Source organism: Pseudorasbora parva, chromosome 1 (assembly GCF_024679245.1).
Source record: "Pseudorasbora parva isolate DD20220531a chromosome 1, ASM2467924v1, whole genome shotgun sequence".
In the NCBI taxonomy this organism is placed as follows: Eukaryota; Metazoa; Chordata; class Actinopteri; order Cypriniformes; family Gobionidae; genus Pseudorasbora; species Pseudorasbora parva.
Window position 1 is genome coordinate 36,147,916 of NC_090172.1, and position 17,899 is coordinate 36,165,814.

At 38.6% G+C, this 17,899-nt stretch overlaps 1 protein-coding gene across 4 annotated transcripts in view; it reads right to left on the bottom strand.

Annotated features, from left to right (window-relative positions):
• The window catches only part of creb3l1 (cAMP responsive element binding protein 3-like 1), a 74,273-nt gene that overhangs the window by 33,931 nt on the left and 22,443 nt on the right, over positions 1-17,899 (bottom strand). For 2 of the 4 annotated variants that reach the window (XM_067439357.1, XM_067439375.1), the window contains exon 3: positions 1,169-1,275. The exons of 1 other annotated variant lie outside the window; for it this stretch is intronic. In XM_067439357.1, the coding sequence (XP_067295458.1) occupies positions 1,169-1,270 (102 nt within the window). In that variant the 5' untranslated portion in view covers positions 1,271-1,275. Of the gene's footprint in view, positions 1-1,168; positions 1,276-2,511; positions 2,546-17,899 lie in introns of those variants that run through there. One more of the 4 variants, XM_067439366.1, reaches the window with a different exon arrangement.

Genomic DNA, 17,899 nt, shown 5'->3' on the forward strand with positions numbered 1-17,899 from the left:
AAGCACTGGTAGCTCTTTTCCATGGACTGAATGGGGACCAGATTAGTCTTTGGCTTAAGGAGACTTGGAATATAATGCATTAGCCAGAGAGACCACATTTATAATACTTTATGTTTCCTACACATTAATCAACAATTTTTATTTTGGACCTAAACAGCCCCAGTCGTAATTCTCTTTCAATAGGCCTATGTAAAAATAAGTGGCAAGGATATTCTCCTAACAATTCACCATTTTCAATGTTCCATGGAAAAACAAATGTCTAGTTTGGAAAGAAACAATGGGAAAATATTTTTGGGGTTAAATATTCCTTCTGATGCAATTTGTTACCTCATATACATCCTTTGCAGCATTAACCTATGTGCCAATATAACCTATGATGAAATAAAAACAATATATTGTCTTTATTGGCATAGTTTGAGCATATATAGACACTTGCAGTGTACAAAAATAACATGACAGGTTCTTCACTAAATAAGTTTCACTCTCTTTTGTTCCACTCTCTTACTTTACTGTACAAGGTAAACTCGTGCTTCTGACATCCAAAGTGAGAGCAAATAGGCTATAGACCTACTGCGAAGTCCAATAATTTTAGCATCTTAATTCACCTGTTGTGGCCGGACACAAGAAACAGGATGAAGCGATCCGTGGGCGTGGTTTTAAATTACTGTACGGGCGTGATTTGCTTAAACAACGCGTGTGGGCGTGGTTTAAATAAATAACACATCAAAGAGACCTCCCCCGCTACCTAAAGGTCCGGCTGAAGTTGGAAAGTGACCCTCTATATGTCTGCAGCTGGGCAAACTTCACAGCTGGAGAACTGCAGCTCTTGTTTATGTTTCATTTACAGCAAAACATCCCAGACATGTGTGACAAATAAACACAGAAATTAAACACACGTAATACAGGCTACGTTATATGGGAATTAAAGACCCTGCTTGATCACTTCACGGTCATTTTGACATGATAAATGTAGGCAACTGTTGAATTAAATAATAATGTAATGTAATAGGCTACAAGCATATATTTAGATATCTTATCTATATGACAATTAGCCTACAATATTTCTTTCTTCATGAGCTAGAGCAAATCAAAATATGAAGGCATATTCTGCCTTTCCCCCCTCTCTGCTGCTGTTAATAATGATGGAAGATTCGGAGGTCTGACTTACCACATTGGATAAGAAATCACTCTCATTCAGATCCTCTAGGTCCAACAGGTTGGAATTGGGAAAAAGTTTGTCCGACGCGAAGTTGTCCAATATGGTATCCATATCGGCTGTGAATAAAAAAAATAAAAAAAATAAAGACTTGGGGAAAATATCTCAAAGGTGAGATTGGTCGCAAAATTGTTGAAATCCAATTCAAAAATTGCTATCAATAATAGCTGTGTGTGTCTTTAAGCGACGTGCGCTCGTCTGCACTGTCAAGACGCCTTCATCCACTGAGTCTATAGTCTGTCCATTTACACTTCTCTGGAAGTGTCGGATAAATTGGACGTGATTAAAGCGAAGTGGCCGTGTGTGGCTCTTCCAACTCTGTATCATTCATCGGCGTTGAGTCTCTGAGGAGCAACTAGACTGATACATATTTAATGTTGTCCCCGCCTACTCTCACTCTTTGCGCCCAACCTTTCACTTCTTTAAAGCGACAGCGCATTGATTTCCGAGCGCTTCAGCCTTTGACGCACATGAAAGACTGAATGCATTACAGCATACAGCCTTGGCTATCCATTAATCAAACCAGACATTTATTTTCAAAAGTAATAGTGAAATGGTTTCATGCATCCTAAGCTTTTTTATTTATTTTTTTTAACAATTTTGAATGGCAAATTATATAGGCCTAGCCTACCTGTCTGATTGGAAAACTTTCCAGTTATGTAACTGCAATACATCAATTCACTAGGGGATAAGACACATACATGAGTGGAAGATGATTCAGTGTCTGATTAGATTGATTCCATTGAATCATTTCACCAAATTGGCTGCTTTGCTCTTATCTTCATGATTAGTTGCTCTTGTCTATGGAGTGATAAGACTCATTTCAAGTGATGAGAAATCATTTCAGATCAAGATGGTTCACACAGAAGTTTATAAGGATGAAACCTAATACTAAGAAATTCTTTCCTCATTGGCAGAGCTTTCTCACCAGTAACTTTACCTCAGGTACTATTACAGCTCGTTTTCATGCTTTTTCTCTGTCTTTCTCTTTCTTTCCAGTTGCCCTAGTTTTATAGAAACCTGCTCTTCAATAATGGAATTTCTATTTCCAGTGAAAGGTATCATTTTTCAATTCACATCCTACCTTCTACACATTACATTTGATTACGAAACGATTTTGTGTTATAGAACTCCATTTGTTGTGACGGTGGAAATATATCACAGATTATTATAAATTGCCCATGGTTGTTATGGTTGATTTTACATGTGAACCTCATGTACCAAGTTGAGGTTAGTTCAAGGATACAATGGTGATAGGGTTCTCTCAGCAAGTATGTTTTACAGGTTTCCCTTACCTGGAATTGAACCCGTGTCATTTTGCAGTCCAAGGGCTCACCAAATTTATTATGGGTTGGTGTGGTGATCAAATGAAAAATCTTTGACTGTATTATCAAAGATGCATACACGTTAGAAATCAGGATAATATGCGAAACTGTCATCAAATAATATGACACAAACAGAAAATGTTACTGGCACTGATGATCAGTCAACATCTCAGTCCATCTGTGACTACACGCATTGTTTTAGTCATTTTATAAAACATTCTGGAGTCTATATTATGATTCACACAGAAATCTCAGTGGAAGAGTCCCACATTATGTGATCAGTGTCACAAACCTGAGGAAACAGGATAGTCCTCTAAAGGTGCATGTGATGCTGGTGAAACAGTGATATTTTGAGCTAAACTGCATCCTCTTATTTCCACAGATTAAGAATCTCTCTGACGTCAAACAGCCTGTAAACACTGGAGAGCTCGTTCTCTCTCTTTGTAGTTGTCGTGGTAACCCTCACACCTGGTCAGCTCTCCTGTCCGTATGGTTTTTATGGTCATGTGAAGCTTCCGTCCACCCTCTGTGCAATAAACACACACACACACACACACACACACACACACACACACACACACACACACACACACACACACACACACACACACACACACACACACACACACACACACACACACACACACACACACACACATTCATCCCATAAACAGTATGTGGAAGGTGACATGCTGGAAAAACACCATAAAGCAAAGCAACCATGAGGTTTCACTTTATTTACTGCCCTGTGTCTCCACATGGTCTGCAAATTCCAACCCCCCATCCTCATCCCCACACACGCCTCTCTGATCAGCAGCTTTTCAGTCATGCTGTGATACTCGCTGTGAAGAATACTATGAAATATATAATCTTGAGAGTGTCATACAAACCGGCTCTAATTACAACTCTATAGGAAAACCACAAAAATGACATCACCGTGCCAGAAAGTAAAATGACCCTTTAGGTTAAATATGGTTGAATGCAATGACAATGATGAATTCCCTTTGTGTTTAGCTAAAGTTTGAAAGAGAATATATCTCAAACACCGATTGAACATGTTCAACTGCGGAAAACAAACACAGACCAATGGCCACAGACACAGACACAGACAGAGGTGACACATTGATCCGACAAAACCTGATGAATGGAAAGTGTCTGTTGTAGTTTGAAGGTGTTTGTCGGTGCAGTTTGAACTAGCCTCAAGAGTTGCATTTGTTTTCTTTTCTATTTCACTAGTTTGAAAGTGCATATTTTTCAAAGTTAAAAAAATTCTCCCTATCTCAGCTTAAAAGGATAGTTTACTCAAATATGATAAATCAGTGATTTACTTAACCTTTCGTTCCAAGCCTATATGACTTTTTTCCTTAGTGGAACAAAAAATAGTGTTGAGTTAAATGCATTACAAGAAATGTAAGTTACGTAATTAGAAAACTTTTTTCAAGTAATTAGTCAATTTACTTCTACAAACAAGTAACTCAAGTTACTTTTTCCTGTTGACTGACACATCTCCTGTCCCCATGTTGAGAGAAATTGGAAATGAGCGCTGTGGTGTTGTGCGTCCTGTGTGAACATGATGCATGGTTCTAGACTAAATGTAAGCATGTATTTACTAGTGAAATGTAGGCCTAATAAATATTAAGCAAACCTGTAATAATTAAATGTTAAATTACATAAATATCCTTTTTTCAATCTCACTTTATTAATCTATGTCCTTGCTGCTCTCGTTTGATGATTTAATTCAACCATACTAACAAGCAAAAGTTACTTTCGACACATAAAGAAACGTAATGAATTTGTTTCTTTTTATTTTTCTTTGTTACAATTGTCTGCAATCCAGAATGGCAGCACACATAAAAAAAGGCTTGTTTGAGCTGCAACCACTAGTGTAAAGACATGAATTTGCATTTCCTTCAGTCTTGTTGAATGTTTGAGCAATCTGTGTGGGAAACCTGTTTGACAGTCATAGTTTTTGACATTCAGTTTTATGTCCAGTTTCTTTATCCTACTGTCATACATCTCCAGAGGGTGATAATAGGATGACAGTTGTGTGACAGAGACACCTGTCAATAAGAGAAAAAAGAATGAGGAGGAGAAATCCAGATTGAATTGTAGTAAAGCTTTTTTTCACTTCTGAGAAAGCAATATCTATGCTTTAGGCTACAATAGTCTACAAAATATAATTTATATGAGCACTAAAGCAAACACATTCTTGGTTTGTAACATAAGCGTCATTGTAGTGGTTAAAGTAATCTAGTTCAAATCATTTCCATTTCAAAATGTCTGCAGCACAACTGGGTGACACGTGACTGTCAGGGACAGGAAATAAAGGTGAACCCTCAATGCATAATTCAGTAAGACATTTTTGTCTCTTAATTAACCAATTAGATGACTAACTAATATGCTCACTGCTCCGCTAATGCTAAAGTAGCTGAGGAGTAAGGTTATGGTTGTGCGCTGTTTGCAGGTCTGTGAGAGGATGTGCTAATGAAAGGGCTTGAGAGTACAATACAGCTGACAGTGGCATCAGCGTCTCTGCTCTCTGTTCCCACAGCTTCATCTTATTCATTCATTATCTCCCCTCCCTAAGTTCTTTATATTCTTCACTAATAACGCACAGCCATTTACGCTCACACGCACTGCTATCCAGAGGCCACGGGTGATGCTGCAACGCACACCACAGAGAGAACGAAGCAAAAAGATGATCATCCCTTCTTCAAAAAGCACAGTTGAGCCATCGCTCCATAATTACAGACAACAGTGTACACACTGAGTGGCATGTGATTATAGCATTACTCTCTGTGTCTGTCTGTGTTATGAGTGAGGGCCAGCACTCTTTGCACCTGTATCACCCTGAACACTGTCACTCAGTTATGTAGATATAACAGAATATTTGAGATCACTTGTCAAGTGAGCAATAAATCACACAGGACTCAAATTAGGTTTTCCAAAGCTTCCCAGGATGATTCTTATGTGGACAACATGCACAAATGTTATACTGTATATGGTAAATGGACTGCATTTATACCTGTATAGCGCTTTCAACAGAACTATTGAATTATTTGTGCTATTGTAATTACAGTCTAAATGCATGTCACTTCAGTGAATACACCTAAATACAACTTTTGTCCCACCTTGGTGGTGCAAAGATGGCTTTTGTTGATAGTGATTCCATGTGATTGGTAAAAACAACCAGTAGATTCTTATTATTTTAATTTAATTTATCAATTTAATTCAGAAATTCATTATCGGCACCTTAAATAAGAGAAGTGCAAATCTTTCACACACTCAAAACAAACATCTGAATGCCCCAGTGTTCAGATAAACAGTGTAAAATCCTCTTTCAATCTCTCAATTCTTTACTGTATGTAACATCATAGCCACAGGTGAAGGAGTTTCCATATACCCACTGAAACCAGATAACTGAGCCTGGGTACTGAAGACAGGAAGGTCAGGACACACAATCAGTGAGCAGCCTCCGAGAACAATCCTTCTGTACTGCCTATCACAGCTCTGGGCCCTCTGACAAAGCAGGCCTGTGAAACCCAGCCTTTCTTGCTGAAACAAGCAGGGCCGATAGCCATCAATGTAGTTCAATATTTCAGGGAGTCGGGTGTGAGAGGGTCATTGAAAGAGAAAAGAAGAAATGTCCTACAACAGCCAGGGCAGGTGTGGCTTAGATCAGAACAATCTACAAATATTCAACTTTACAAGACTGACCCTCTCTTTCAAACACTTGCCCACTTTTAGAATACTTAACAGTTTTGCATATTAAAATAATTTTCAACATCCCCACCATTTCACATGTGGAATTGTTTTGAAAACTTTCGATGTTGAAAAATATATTGTTACATAATTGTTACACATTTGCTAACAATGTGAAAAATTGATGTGTATTACATACAGTGGGTACGGAAAGTAATTCAGACCCCCTTACATTTTTCTCTCTTTGTTATATTGAAGATATTTGCTCAAATCAGTTAAGTTTCTCATTAATGTACACACAGCAACCCATATTGACAAAAAAAAAACACAGAATTGTTGACATGTTTGCAGATTTATTAAAAAAGAAAAACTGAAATATCACATGGTCCTAAGTATTCGGACCCTTTGCTGCAACACTCGTATATTTAACTCGGGTGCTGTCCATTTTGTCTGATCATCCTTGAGATGGTTTTACACCTTAATTTGAGTCCAGTTGTGTTTCATTTGATTCATTTCATTTTTCATTTATTCCAGGCAATGGCACAAAAAGTACAAGGTAGACAAATTATAATTTAAGTCATATCGTGCAAGGAAAACAAATAACAAAACAAAACAGAATATAAAGTATTCAAATATGACGATCGAATTCTGCCTGAAAGGGAGTGGGAAGAAGACTACTTATTTAATCCCACCCCAGTTACATATTTAGTGATTAATAATTAATCCTTCATTGTTATATTTCTCACAGATTACTTACAAATGTTATATCATGGTGGCGTTACCACAAGTAACAACTAATTTTTATAACACCAGTTTATACTAACAATGTAATTGGAATAAGCAATAGCAACAATAGTAATGGACAATATACCAACGATGGTAAAGCACAATATACCAACGATGGTAAGAAAACACTGAGCACATGTTAACACTATGAGACAGAGTACAACATCACTTTAACTATAATGTAATAGAAATAAACAATGCCACAATTTTAATGGACAATATACCAACGATGGTAATGGCTATATACCAACGATGGTTTGATTATACTGATTGGACTTGATTAGGAAAGCCACACACCTGTCTATATAAGACCTTACAGCTCACAGTGCATGTCAGAGCAAATTAGAATTATGAGGTCAAAGGAACTGCCTGAAGAGCTCAGAGACCATGGTTACAAAAAACATTCTGCTGCACTTAAGGTTCATAAGATCACAGTGGCCTTCATAATCCTTAAATGGAAGACGTTTGGGACGACCAGAACCCTTCCTAGAGCTAACCATCTGGCCAAACTGAGCTATCGGGGGAGAAGAGCCTGGTTGAGAGAGGTAAAGAAGAACCCAAAGATCACTGTAGCTGAGCTCCAGAGATGCAGTCGGGAGATGGGAGAAAGTTGTCAACCATCACTGCAGCTAGGGATGTACCAATACCATTTTTTCAGAACCAATCCGATATTAAAAATTCTTAGTATCGGTCGATACCGATACTAAACTGATCCGATACCAAGCAGTTTTGTTTAAAAATTCTATCTAGAATTTCTAAACCTTAGTGTGTTGAATTGAAAATAACTCTTTTGTGAGTTAAAAACAATAAACTAAATACAGACTTAATTATAAAGAAAAACAACAAATAAAAATAAAATAAATATAAAATATATATAATATCACAATCTAAGAAAAAAAACTGCCTACTAAGATGGTAAATTAATTAGATTAGTGAATAATTCAGCAGCAAAAGTTACAAAATCACAAGTGCACAATATTTGTATAAAATCTAAACATTTAGTGGGGAAAAAATGAAAGGAAACCACAAAAGTGAATAAGTGTAGCTGTAAATCTGGTAAAATGTTAAAAAAAACATATATTCATGAAAAACAAGTAAATATATTTATAGAAATAAGGCCTATATACTAGGAAATTACATTTATTTTAAATTTATAGTGCATATTTTTTAATGAGGCAGCAACATATTATAGATAGGGCAGAAAAAGAAAGGCTATTATTTACTATGTAGTATTTTTGCAGTAAAATATCCAAAAAACACTAGGCCAGTGTTATATATTTTGTTCAGTTGAGTACTTTACAATATCCCAAATGTTTTCAACCGTTTGTAAATTGTGAGAAAATTGCTATTTTAACTAATGAACCGGGACATTTCAGCATAGCGTTTGAGCGAGTCGCGTGTCAATTGCGTCATAGCTGCGTCACTCTCGGTTTTATTCTGCAGAAGCGCTTTTCTCTTAGCAGTGTGAACATGTCACAGCAGCGCCGAGCGAACGCACAGAGTAATATCATAACATAATTTTAAACACAATTTTAAATATATTTAATATGATAAACCGAGCTGCTTTCCCTTATACTCATGACCGGAAAAGCAGAAATAGTGTGCATGCCCAGCGACTGTGTCCCGTCCCGTCATAATAAAAGTCCCGGTGTTTGCGAGGCGGGTGTTTGTATAACAATCGCTCCAGCGGTGGTGCTTAGCTCCACAACACTCGGTCCTGCTCTGCTTCATACTACATTAACGTTTATAACCGCATCCATGAACATGATTTCTGCCCGAGTCCTATTTTCCACCGGCTATGTGGTGAAGATCACATGTCCCAAGATACTGCGCTCAAACTTGGAGTCATCAAACTACGCCTTTGTTTTGAATAGGTGCCCTCCAGTGGACTGAAAGCTGCAAAGTGCACCTTTAAAGGATTACTTCAGTGATTAGCATATGGCTTTGTATCAGTAGAAACCATGGAGTATATTTGAATGATTGTGCTCCCCCTTCTCATATCCCCCTGAGACAAGAGATTTATGCATTTTATTTCTGGAAAAATTCCTCAGATGACACAAATATTGTCAATTCGCGTCATCGGAGGAATTTTTGGCCAGAGGATAAAGACTACAGCCAGCAGAGGGAGCCATTTCCACATGTTTTCAACCCGCACATGGGGGATGGGATCGCACTCACAGCTCAGCTCGCAGCTGCAGGTTTTCATGGAAACGGTGTGGCCGGCGGAGCAAAGTGAGTGTTTCAACTTCTCAAATTAATTCCTATGAAAGTTAAGCTTCCAAAGGCATGAACTGAAAACACGCCAGAATGAACACACGCTGTGAATCTATGCCGCGAGAGCAGTCGTGTCTACCTCAGCTCTCATCACAAGCTCATCCATGACTGTCAATATATCTGACTCCTGCAGAGTTTTGGGCTGTGAGACTCACTCAGCGGCTAAATCATATTGTATTGAAAAGACAAGTTCAGATTTTAATTGCAGTGTCTGTTCTCTAACTGAAGTGATTTTATGAAAATGAACGTGGTCGTTGTGGGAAAGTGAAAGTGATTCAGTAATCTAGTAGCGGTGGCTTTGGGAGTGGCCTCGTAGGGCAGCGAAGCATTCTGGGAATTGTTGTCTTTTAGCCAGCAGCCATATCACTCTGTATCCCAAGACTGGTTTCCCACTGAAGCTAAGCAGGGCTGAGCCTGGTCAGTTCCTGGATGGGAGACCAAATGGGAAAACCAGGTAGCTGCTGGTAGAGGTGTTAGTGAGGCCAGCAGGGGGTGCTCACCCTGTGGTCTGTGTGGGTCCTAACACCCCAGTATAGTGAAGGGGACACTATACTGACAAAGAGCACCGTCTTTCGGATGAGACGTTAAACCGAGGTACTGACTCTATAGTTAAAAATCCTCCTCATTCAAATTTACCCATTGGCCCCTGTCTATCATGGCCTCCTAAAAATCCCCATATAATGATTGACCTAATCACTCTGTCTCCCCTCCACCAACCAGCTGGTGTGTGGTGAGCATTGAGAAGTTCAAAACAAATATCAACGAGTAGTGTATATATGCAGTATTCTTATAAGCCATTTATTTGAACAGTTTAACATTCCAGTTACTGTGTGTGAAGAACAATACAATCTCTAGTCCAGTGTTGTGATCTAACAGACACCAGGTAGAAAGTAACACAATTTACAGCAATAAACGACAGCAAGATAAAGTAATTTTATGAGAACCCATGAGCATTATCTACAGATCAAGTATAATAACAGAAACAATAAATAATCTTGGAGAGAGTTTCTGTGTTGACTGTCGTAACCGAACGCGACACAGTTTAAAGCTGAATGGAGAGTGACTAAGCCTCAGCGGAGGGAAGGATGCATTGACGTGAACTTGAATTGAATGACTTATATATTAATCTGTACTCACATTAAACAATGGAGTGGCTTCAGAACATTTATAATATAGTGCACAAATCGTTGATGATGCTTTATAATGTTTTTGTGCCTTTTGTGGGGCGCTGGGGCTTAACAATAACACAGAATATTATGTATCGAATTTGGATCGATCTGTCCAATACTCGATCCCGCAAGTTATGGCGGATCGGAGCCGATACCAATCCTGAGTAACGGATTGGTGCATCCCTAACTGCAGCCCTCCACCAGTCAGGGCTTTATGGCAGAGTGGCCCGACTGAAGCCTCTCCTCAGTGCAAGACACATGAAAGCCTGCATGGAGTTTGCATGGATGGTGAGAAATAAGATTTTGGCCTTAATTCCAAGCGGTATGTGTGGAGAAAACCAGGCACTGTCACCACCTGTCTAATACAGTCCCAACAGTGAAGCATGGTAGTGGCAGCATCATGCTGTGGGGGTATTTTTCAGCTGCAGGGACAGGACCACTGGTTGCAATCGAGGGAAAGATGAATGCAGCCAAGTACAGGGATATCCTGGATGAAAACCTTCTCCAGAGTGCTCAAGACATTAGACTGGGCTGAAGGTTCACCTTCCAACAAGACAATGACCCTAAGCACACAGCTAAAATAACGAAGGAGTGGCTTCACAACAACTCTGTGACTGTTTTTGAATGGCTCAGCCAGAGCCCTGACTTAAACCCAATTGAGCATCTCTGGAGAGACCTGAAAATGGCTGTCCATCAACGTTTACCATCCAAACCTGACAGAACTCGGGAGGATCTGCAAAGGAGGAATGGCAGAGGATCACAAAATCCAGGTGTGAAAAACTTGTTGCATCTTTCCAAAAAAGACTCATGGCTGTATTAGATCAAAAGGGTGCTTCTACTAAATTCTGAGCAAAGGGTATGAATACTTAGGACCATGTAATATTTCAGTTTTTATTTTTTTATAAATCTGTAAAAATGTCAACAATTCTGTGTTTTCCTGTTAATATGGGATGCTGTGTGTACATTCATGAGAAAAAAAATTACTTAAATGATTTTAGCAAATGGCTGCAACATAACAAAGAGTGAAAATTTTAAGTGGGTCTGAATACTTTCCGTACCCACTGTACGATTTAGAAGTCTTGGTTATGGAAAATAAATGTTAAGTTACCACAGTTATAATTGAGGAAGGATGACTTACAGTGTTTTGTGTAAATGGAGTTATCAATGAATGTACCATTGTTTGTCATATTCTTATATTCATAGTTCATCCTCTTCAATCAAGTAAAAAATGTATATATTGTAATTTGCAGTGTCCTGTTTTAAATAAAATTAAGCGTGTTGTAATGTCTTACTGATGACAAAACACCAATCACTGAATTACAGCAAATGGCTTAGAAACCATAATAAAATACAAATTATATACATGCTTTCTTCCATAATCCACTGCATTAACCCCGTAAATGCCAAAGCATAGCAAAGAACAGCAAATCACAACTATCACAAGTATTCAGTTTGACTGTGGCGCTACAGAATAAATACCATATTGTTCTAAATATAAGCAAAAATGTGTTGGTCTTATATTCTGGGTCTAAACTTTTACCATGTCAATAATACAACCACAACAATAGGGAGCGCCAATTAAAACGAGTATTTCCCTCAGGACTGATAAACTCTGTGGAGTTATCAAACAACTCTCATTAAGCAGCCAAGAAATACAGTTTGTCAGAGTGTAATGTGTAAGATCGCAAGCCTAAAAAGACTTAAAATGCCAACAGTCAAAGAAACGCTTACCGCCCTTACAGAAAAACCACATGAACTTCACATGTGCAAAAACACACGTGGTCACATGTGACCACATGTACATGTGATTTTGCACATGTGAAATGTAACATGTTAAAAGCACATGTGAAATATGTGAATCACATGTTTTGCACATGGGAAATGTGTGCTTTTAGAACATTTGAACATGCGAAATACTTGTTTTCACATGTGAAACACGTTTTCACATGTGAAGCACATGTAAACACATGTATATTCCCATGTGAAATCCATGAGATCACATGTGAAACTGTATATTCCCATGTGAAATCCATGAGATCACATGTGAAACAGTATATTCCCATGTGAAATCCATGAGATCACATGTGAAACAGTATATTCCCATGTGAAATCCATGAGATCACATGTGAAACAGTATATTCCCATGTGAAATCCATGAGATCACATGTGAAACAGTATATTCCCATGTGAAATCCATGAGATCGCATGTGAAACAGTATATTCCCATGTGATCACATGTGAAACCTTTAAATTCCCATGTGAAACCAATGTGATCACATGAAACACATAAATTCCCATGTAATCACATGTGAAACATAAATTCCCATGCGATCACATGTGAAACACATATGTGATCACGTGAAATTCATGTGTTTTTTCTGTAAGGCCGCTGTCCTAAAAGCAGCCAATTCGAAGAGACTGACAGGCAAATGTGTCATTATGTAGCTGAAAGGAGAAATGAGGGGTTGCCCATAACCAGAGTTGTCATCCAGCCAAAAGCACTGGAAATCGCTAAAGAGGAGTTACGTCGACATAGACTCAATGCTATAGGGGATGCCTTCAGATTCACCCATGTCTGAAGTGTCATAGGCCGGAGTCACTGGCCAATGATAGTACATGACGTCACAAGCAGAGCACCTGTGAGTATAAAAGGCAACCTGAAATACACATCATCAGACGCAGGGTCTTGTTCCCCTTCTCAAGGAACCAGGTTGCATACACAACTAAGACGTTCCCTTTTCAAAGTTGAACCAGAGTCAGAGCACGTCAACCCCATGACTGCATCCAAAATGACTCATTAGACTTTATAGTGGCACCATTCCCTAAGCCAAAATCTCTTAACAGCAGGAAAATATCCCCAAGCTTATGTGTTCTATAGCAAGGTAAGTCCCAGCCTTTACAACTTTCCTTCCTCCCTTGCTGGACAAGCATCAGCCTTATACTCTCCTAAAAGCAGAGCTCTAATGAAAAATGGCCCCTGCTATGCCAACACCTTGACAAACGCCCTTGGGAAGTAACCTACCAAAGGGAGCGTTATCAACTATGACCAATTTGATATTACCACTATTTCCAGGAGTAAATGCAGCCCATAACTTAAAGAAGGGATGCAAAACGTGAGTGGCATAATATATTGTAATAGCCAAAACTCTCGGCATCACAAAACTCACACCACAGGGAAACCGCAGAGGAGCTCCAGCTCTACTTAAATACCCTAGAGAAATTAGGGGAGAGCTCTCACACCCCAAAGTACATTTAGGATCATGTATGGAAAAGACTCCATTTATGTATCATACTAGATAAGTGGCCTGCAACCAAAGGAGAGCATAAAATCCTACTTCAAGAACCAACAATAGTTGGGGATGAGGGTAAACTAAAAAGGGTAAAACAAATGACTGATCATACTTCAGTTCATCCTGACTTAACCCTAAGGGTTTGTTAAGCAGCTTACCAAAAAGAGCATGCAAGGTGCTAAAAGAAAAACCTTAGTAACTAGCCTTTCAGGCTACAACCTTCAATGTTGCTGCTTCTCCAATGGGGGGGCTATACCCTTATTCACATAAAAGGGAGGCAAATGAGAGCAGAACATAATGCTATTTGCTATGTCCTACCATAAGTCCATATCATGCTATTTGCCATGGAATTAAGTCCCTTACCTAGGCTCTAACTCCAAGGTAGCTACAGGGGAAATTAGGTTCAACTCAAGTTACCAAATGTAACTGGGAGATAGCAGAGAGTACCTTGCCTGAAACCGGCTATCTTTTCAAAGGGAAGCAATATTCATCCAAAAATTATTGGGGAGGGAGGTAAACAAAATAGAGGGAACTATACTGCTCACCTAATTTAATTTACCTTTCATCAACCCTTAGGGCCAAATAAAGATATGTCCATACCATTCATCAGACAGGGAGGCAATAAGAGAAAGGCAAGCTTCAGTTTGTCAATAACTCTTGTCTGCCAACTCCAACCCCAAGGAGGTCACAAGGGAGACTTCTTAAAAACACAATTTCCAACATTGCCGTGTATAAAAGCAGTCTACCAAAGACCCACTATAGCTAGTTCTTTGTCTTTCTTTTTAGTACTAGACCACAGCATGTGACAGATAACAAGGAGGGACACTCCGCAGGTGAGTGTCCTCTACTTATTAGCATTGTCAAACCAGGGCCATAGTAGAGCACTCATCCATAGGAGCTACAGTATATCCCTTTCTTAAAGATCCAACAGTAGTTGGGGAGGGAGGAAAATAAAGTAGAGGGAATCTATACTGCCTTATATAACTACGGTATTCATCTTGCACCAACCCTTAGCCTGATAAGAAGGGGCTAGCAACAAGTGCCAGATATAAATGAAAACCGGCAATAACCGTTTTGCAGGCTTCTGATTGGCCAACATGGCTTCACGGTTAGGGTTATTGCCAGTTTGCCACCTGTTGGTTTGGCATGCTGTTGACAGCGCTTCATAGCATGTTTTTGCGTTTTCATGTGGACACTTTTTTTCTCTTTTTTTTTGTGGACTAGAATCTAGAAGTTAGTCGATTTTCCCACACCCCTAATGTAAGATACATAAGGGAGATTAGATCACATAAGGGGTTTATTTTTTAAATTCCCTCAGTGGTTTTGACTGTTCTCTTTCAGGCTGCTTATTACTGGTCCTCGACTTCTCTAAACTTCCCCACGACCACTTCCAGTTAATCACAAGGTGGTCTGTAGTGGTTTAGGTGGCAAGACCAGAGCCTTCAGTGAGAATACTTCATCCTGCAAGTGTCTCTTCAACAGGGGGCATATTTGTGTATCCTTATTCGCATAATCCCTTCCCATTCACATAATTAGAATGTTAGAAGGGGAAAATTTGCGCTGTATGCAGTTTCTTCCATGATTGTTCCACCTACACTCTTAAAAATAAAGGTTCTTAAATAGTTCTTTGATTATAAAATGGTTAGAAAAAATGGTTCTTTAAAAGAACCTTTCACAAAACAGTTCTTTGGGGAACCAAAAATGGTTCTTCTATATGCCATTGCTGTGAAACCCCATTTTTGGTTCTTCCTGGCACCTTTATTTTTAAGGGTGTAAGTGTGGATTTCCAGAAGAAACAGAATGCTCGTAGGGTAGACATGATCATGTCCTGACAGGAAATTATTATGGAGTCTATCATGAGCAATCTCCTGTACATACAATGTACATTAAAGCCAGATCCAGTCTGGCTGTGTGTGGCAAGAGCCATAACATCCAACAGATCCCCATATGCGGGGGCTGACGGATGGAGAGGGCTCAACTCTTGCATTTTCTTCACCCTCACCTTATACATACATCTCTTCATAGCTGGATTCCACCAGCAGCATGCTCTCTGCTGGATCAGAAGATGTCAGACTGGCCTTCCTGATCCAGCAGATCGCTCGAGCCAGCGACTGAGGATTAAGAAATAACGATTCCTTTCTAAAACTGCTTGACAAGTTGACCTTCAATCCACAGATTGTGTGTCCTTGGGTGTCAAATAATGAGGACACAGAGGCACACACTTTTCAAAACACTTGTTGCTTGATCTTTTTGTTTTCTTTAATTTGTTTGTTTTTCAGACAAACGCCTCCTGAAGACAAAAAAGCTGATGACGTGAATTTCAGGAGCCCTTTTATACTCACAGGTGCTTCATTCGTCGTCGGAATGTTTTAGTACACATGCTTCAGGCACCAGTGTATTTTATTCAACAAATCCATGTAGAATCAACTCTATGATGCATTGTCAAAGTTCTACTTCAAAAGGGAACTCAAGACTACAACCAAGGCATTTCAAGGACGTTTTGAAACTGATATAGAGAAAAACTGTAACTTTGCAGACCTATTTCATGCTCAAACAGCAACATTACACACTAAAGAAAGTTGAAAATGTAAAAAAAGTATAAAAGGAAAAGAAAAGCTATCTCAATAGTTTTCTGTGTTGATGTTCTGACATCTCACCCCACATTCCCTATGATTGCAACATGATTTTACGATTATTTTAGGTTTTCTGGCTTGGATTCAGTGGAAGTCTGTCATTAAGTGGAGGCTGAATCCTTTGGCAAAAGCAGCGTTGCATTACACAGGACTCAGTCAAAGTTAATGAGTCCTAACAGGTGCGCTGTTAATAGCTGCACTGGTATGATCTTGCCTCTGAGGTGCCGTTCTGTGATTCTGAGCAGTGTTCAAAATCCATGACAGTCTATCTAGCAACTGTATCCATGACAACCACACTCGCATTAAAGAACATGGATCCGTTTGTACTGAGAGGGTCAGAGAAACTGCAGTGCAGTCAACTGCACTGTAACAAGAGCAAAGGAGTAAAATATTGAGGAAAGGAAACAAAAAGACATTAAGAGGGACAAGAAAATATTTTGTTCAGGTCAATACATTTCACATACGCTGCAGTGATAATCAGTGTTTCCGTGACGTCTGGAAGCAGGTGACACATTGACCATACCTGACTCACAATGTCGTGATTGTAGCTGCTAGCTGGTATCATACTTGCGTAGTTTACAAAGCAGTCCAGTGTAAGAAGAGCCAGCGGTACTATGACAACAGATAGAGCAGGACTGATGAATGAACATTCAAGCATGAAATGAGAAGAAAAATGAACAGAGACAGAAGGAAAAAATGGGATGATACAAAGAAGACAGGGAACAAGAGGAATTATGTGTATTCACAAACAATCAAGATGGCGCACTGATGACCACCTAAGTGTGGAGCTCGCTAATTCTTCTGCTGTTTTTAATTATTTGAAATTTTCGTTTTTTGATTATTCAAATGTTTTGTTGGACATATTCGGAGGGGCAGCAGTGCCTAAAAAAAGTCCTGAATGTCCCAAAATATTGATCATGGTTTCCAAAAAAATAATAAGCAGCACAATTTTTGAACAATGGCTGTTGATATGCTAATATATTACATTTTTAATACAAAATATAAAACTTTACAATTTCACAATATATGTTATTTTCCCTATTTACATAAAAGATACCTTAAAAAACAACAAATCAAAGACATTCAAAATAATTAAAAAGACAATATTAGACTGTATAGTAATGAGACATTTTGGGGTAAATTGTGCAATTAAAATTTTTCTTTAATGTGCTTATTATTTAGGTCAATTTAGACCTAAATAATAAGCACATTAAAGAAAATTTTTAATTGCTCTAATGATTAAATATTACTATTATGTTTTCTTATGTAAAATATTTTCGACATTTCTTGACAGGTTTGTGCTATTTACCCATGCAGTCCATGGTCATTTTAAGAAATTTCAATGTTATTTTTTATTTGCTTTTTTGCTAACTTCTTTATGATGAACCATTTTGGTACTGCACTGGTCCATTGGTCAAAACCAGTTGAGAACCACTTTGCTAATGCAAGAAACTGATTATACTATCAAATTGTACGGCTAAACTTTGCATCACTTGTTTAAAAA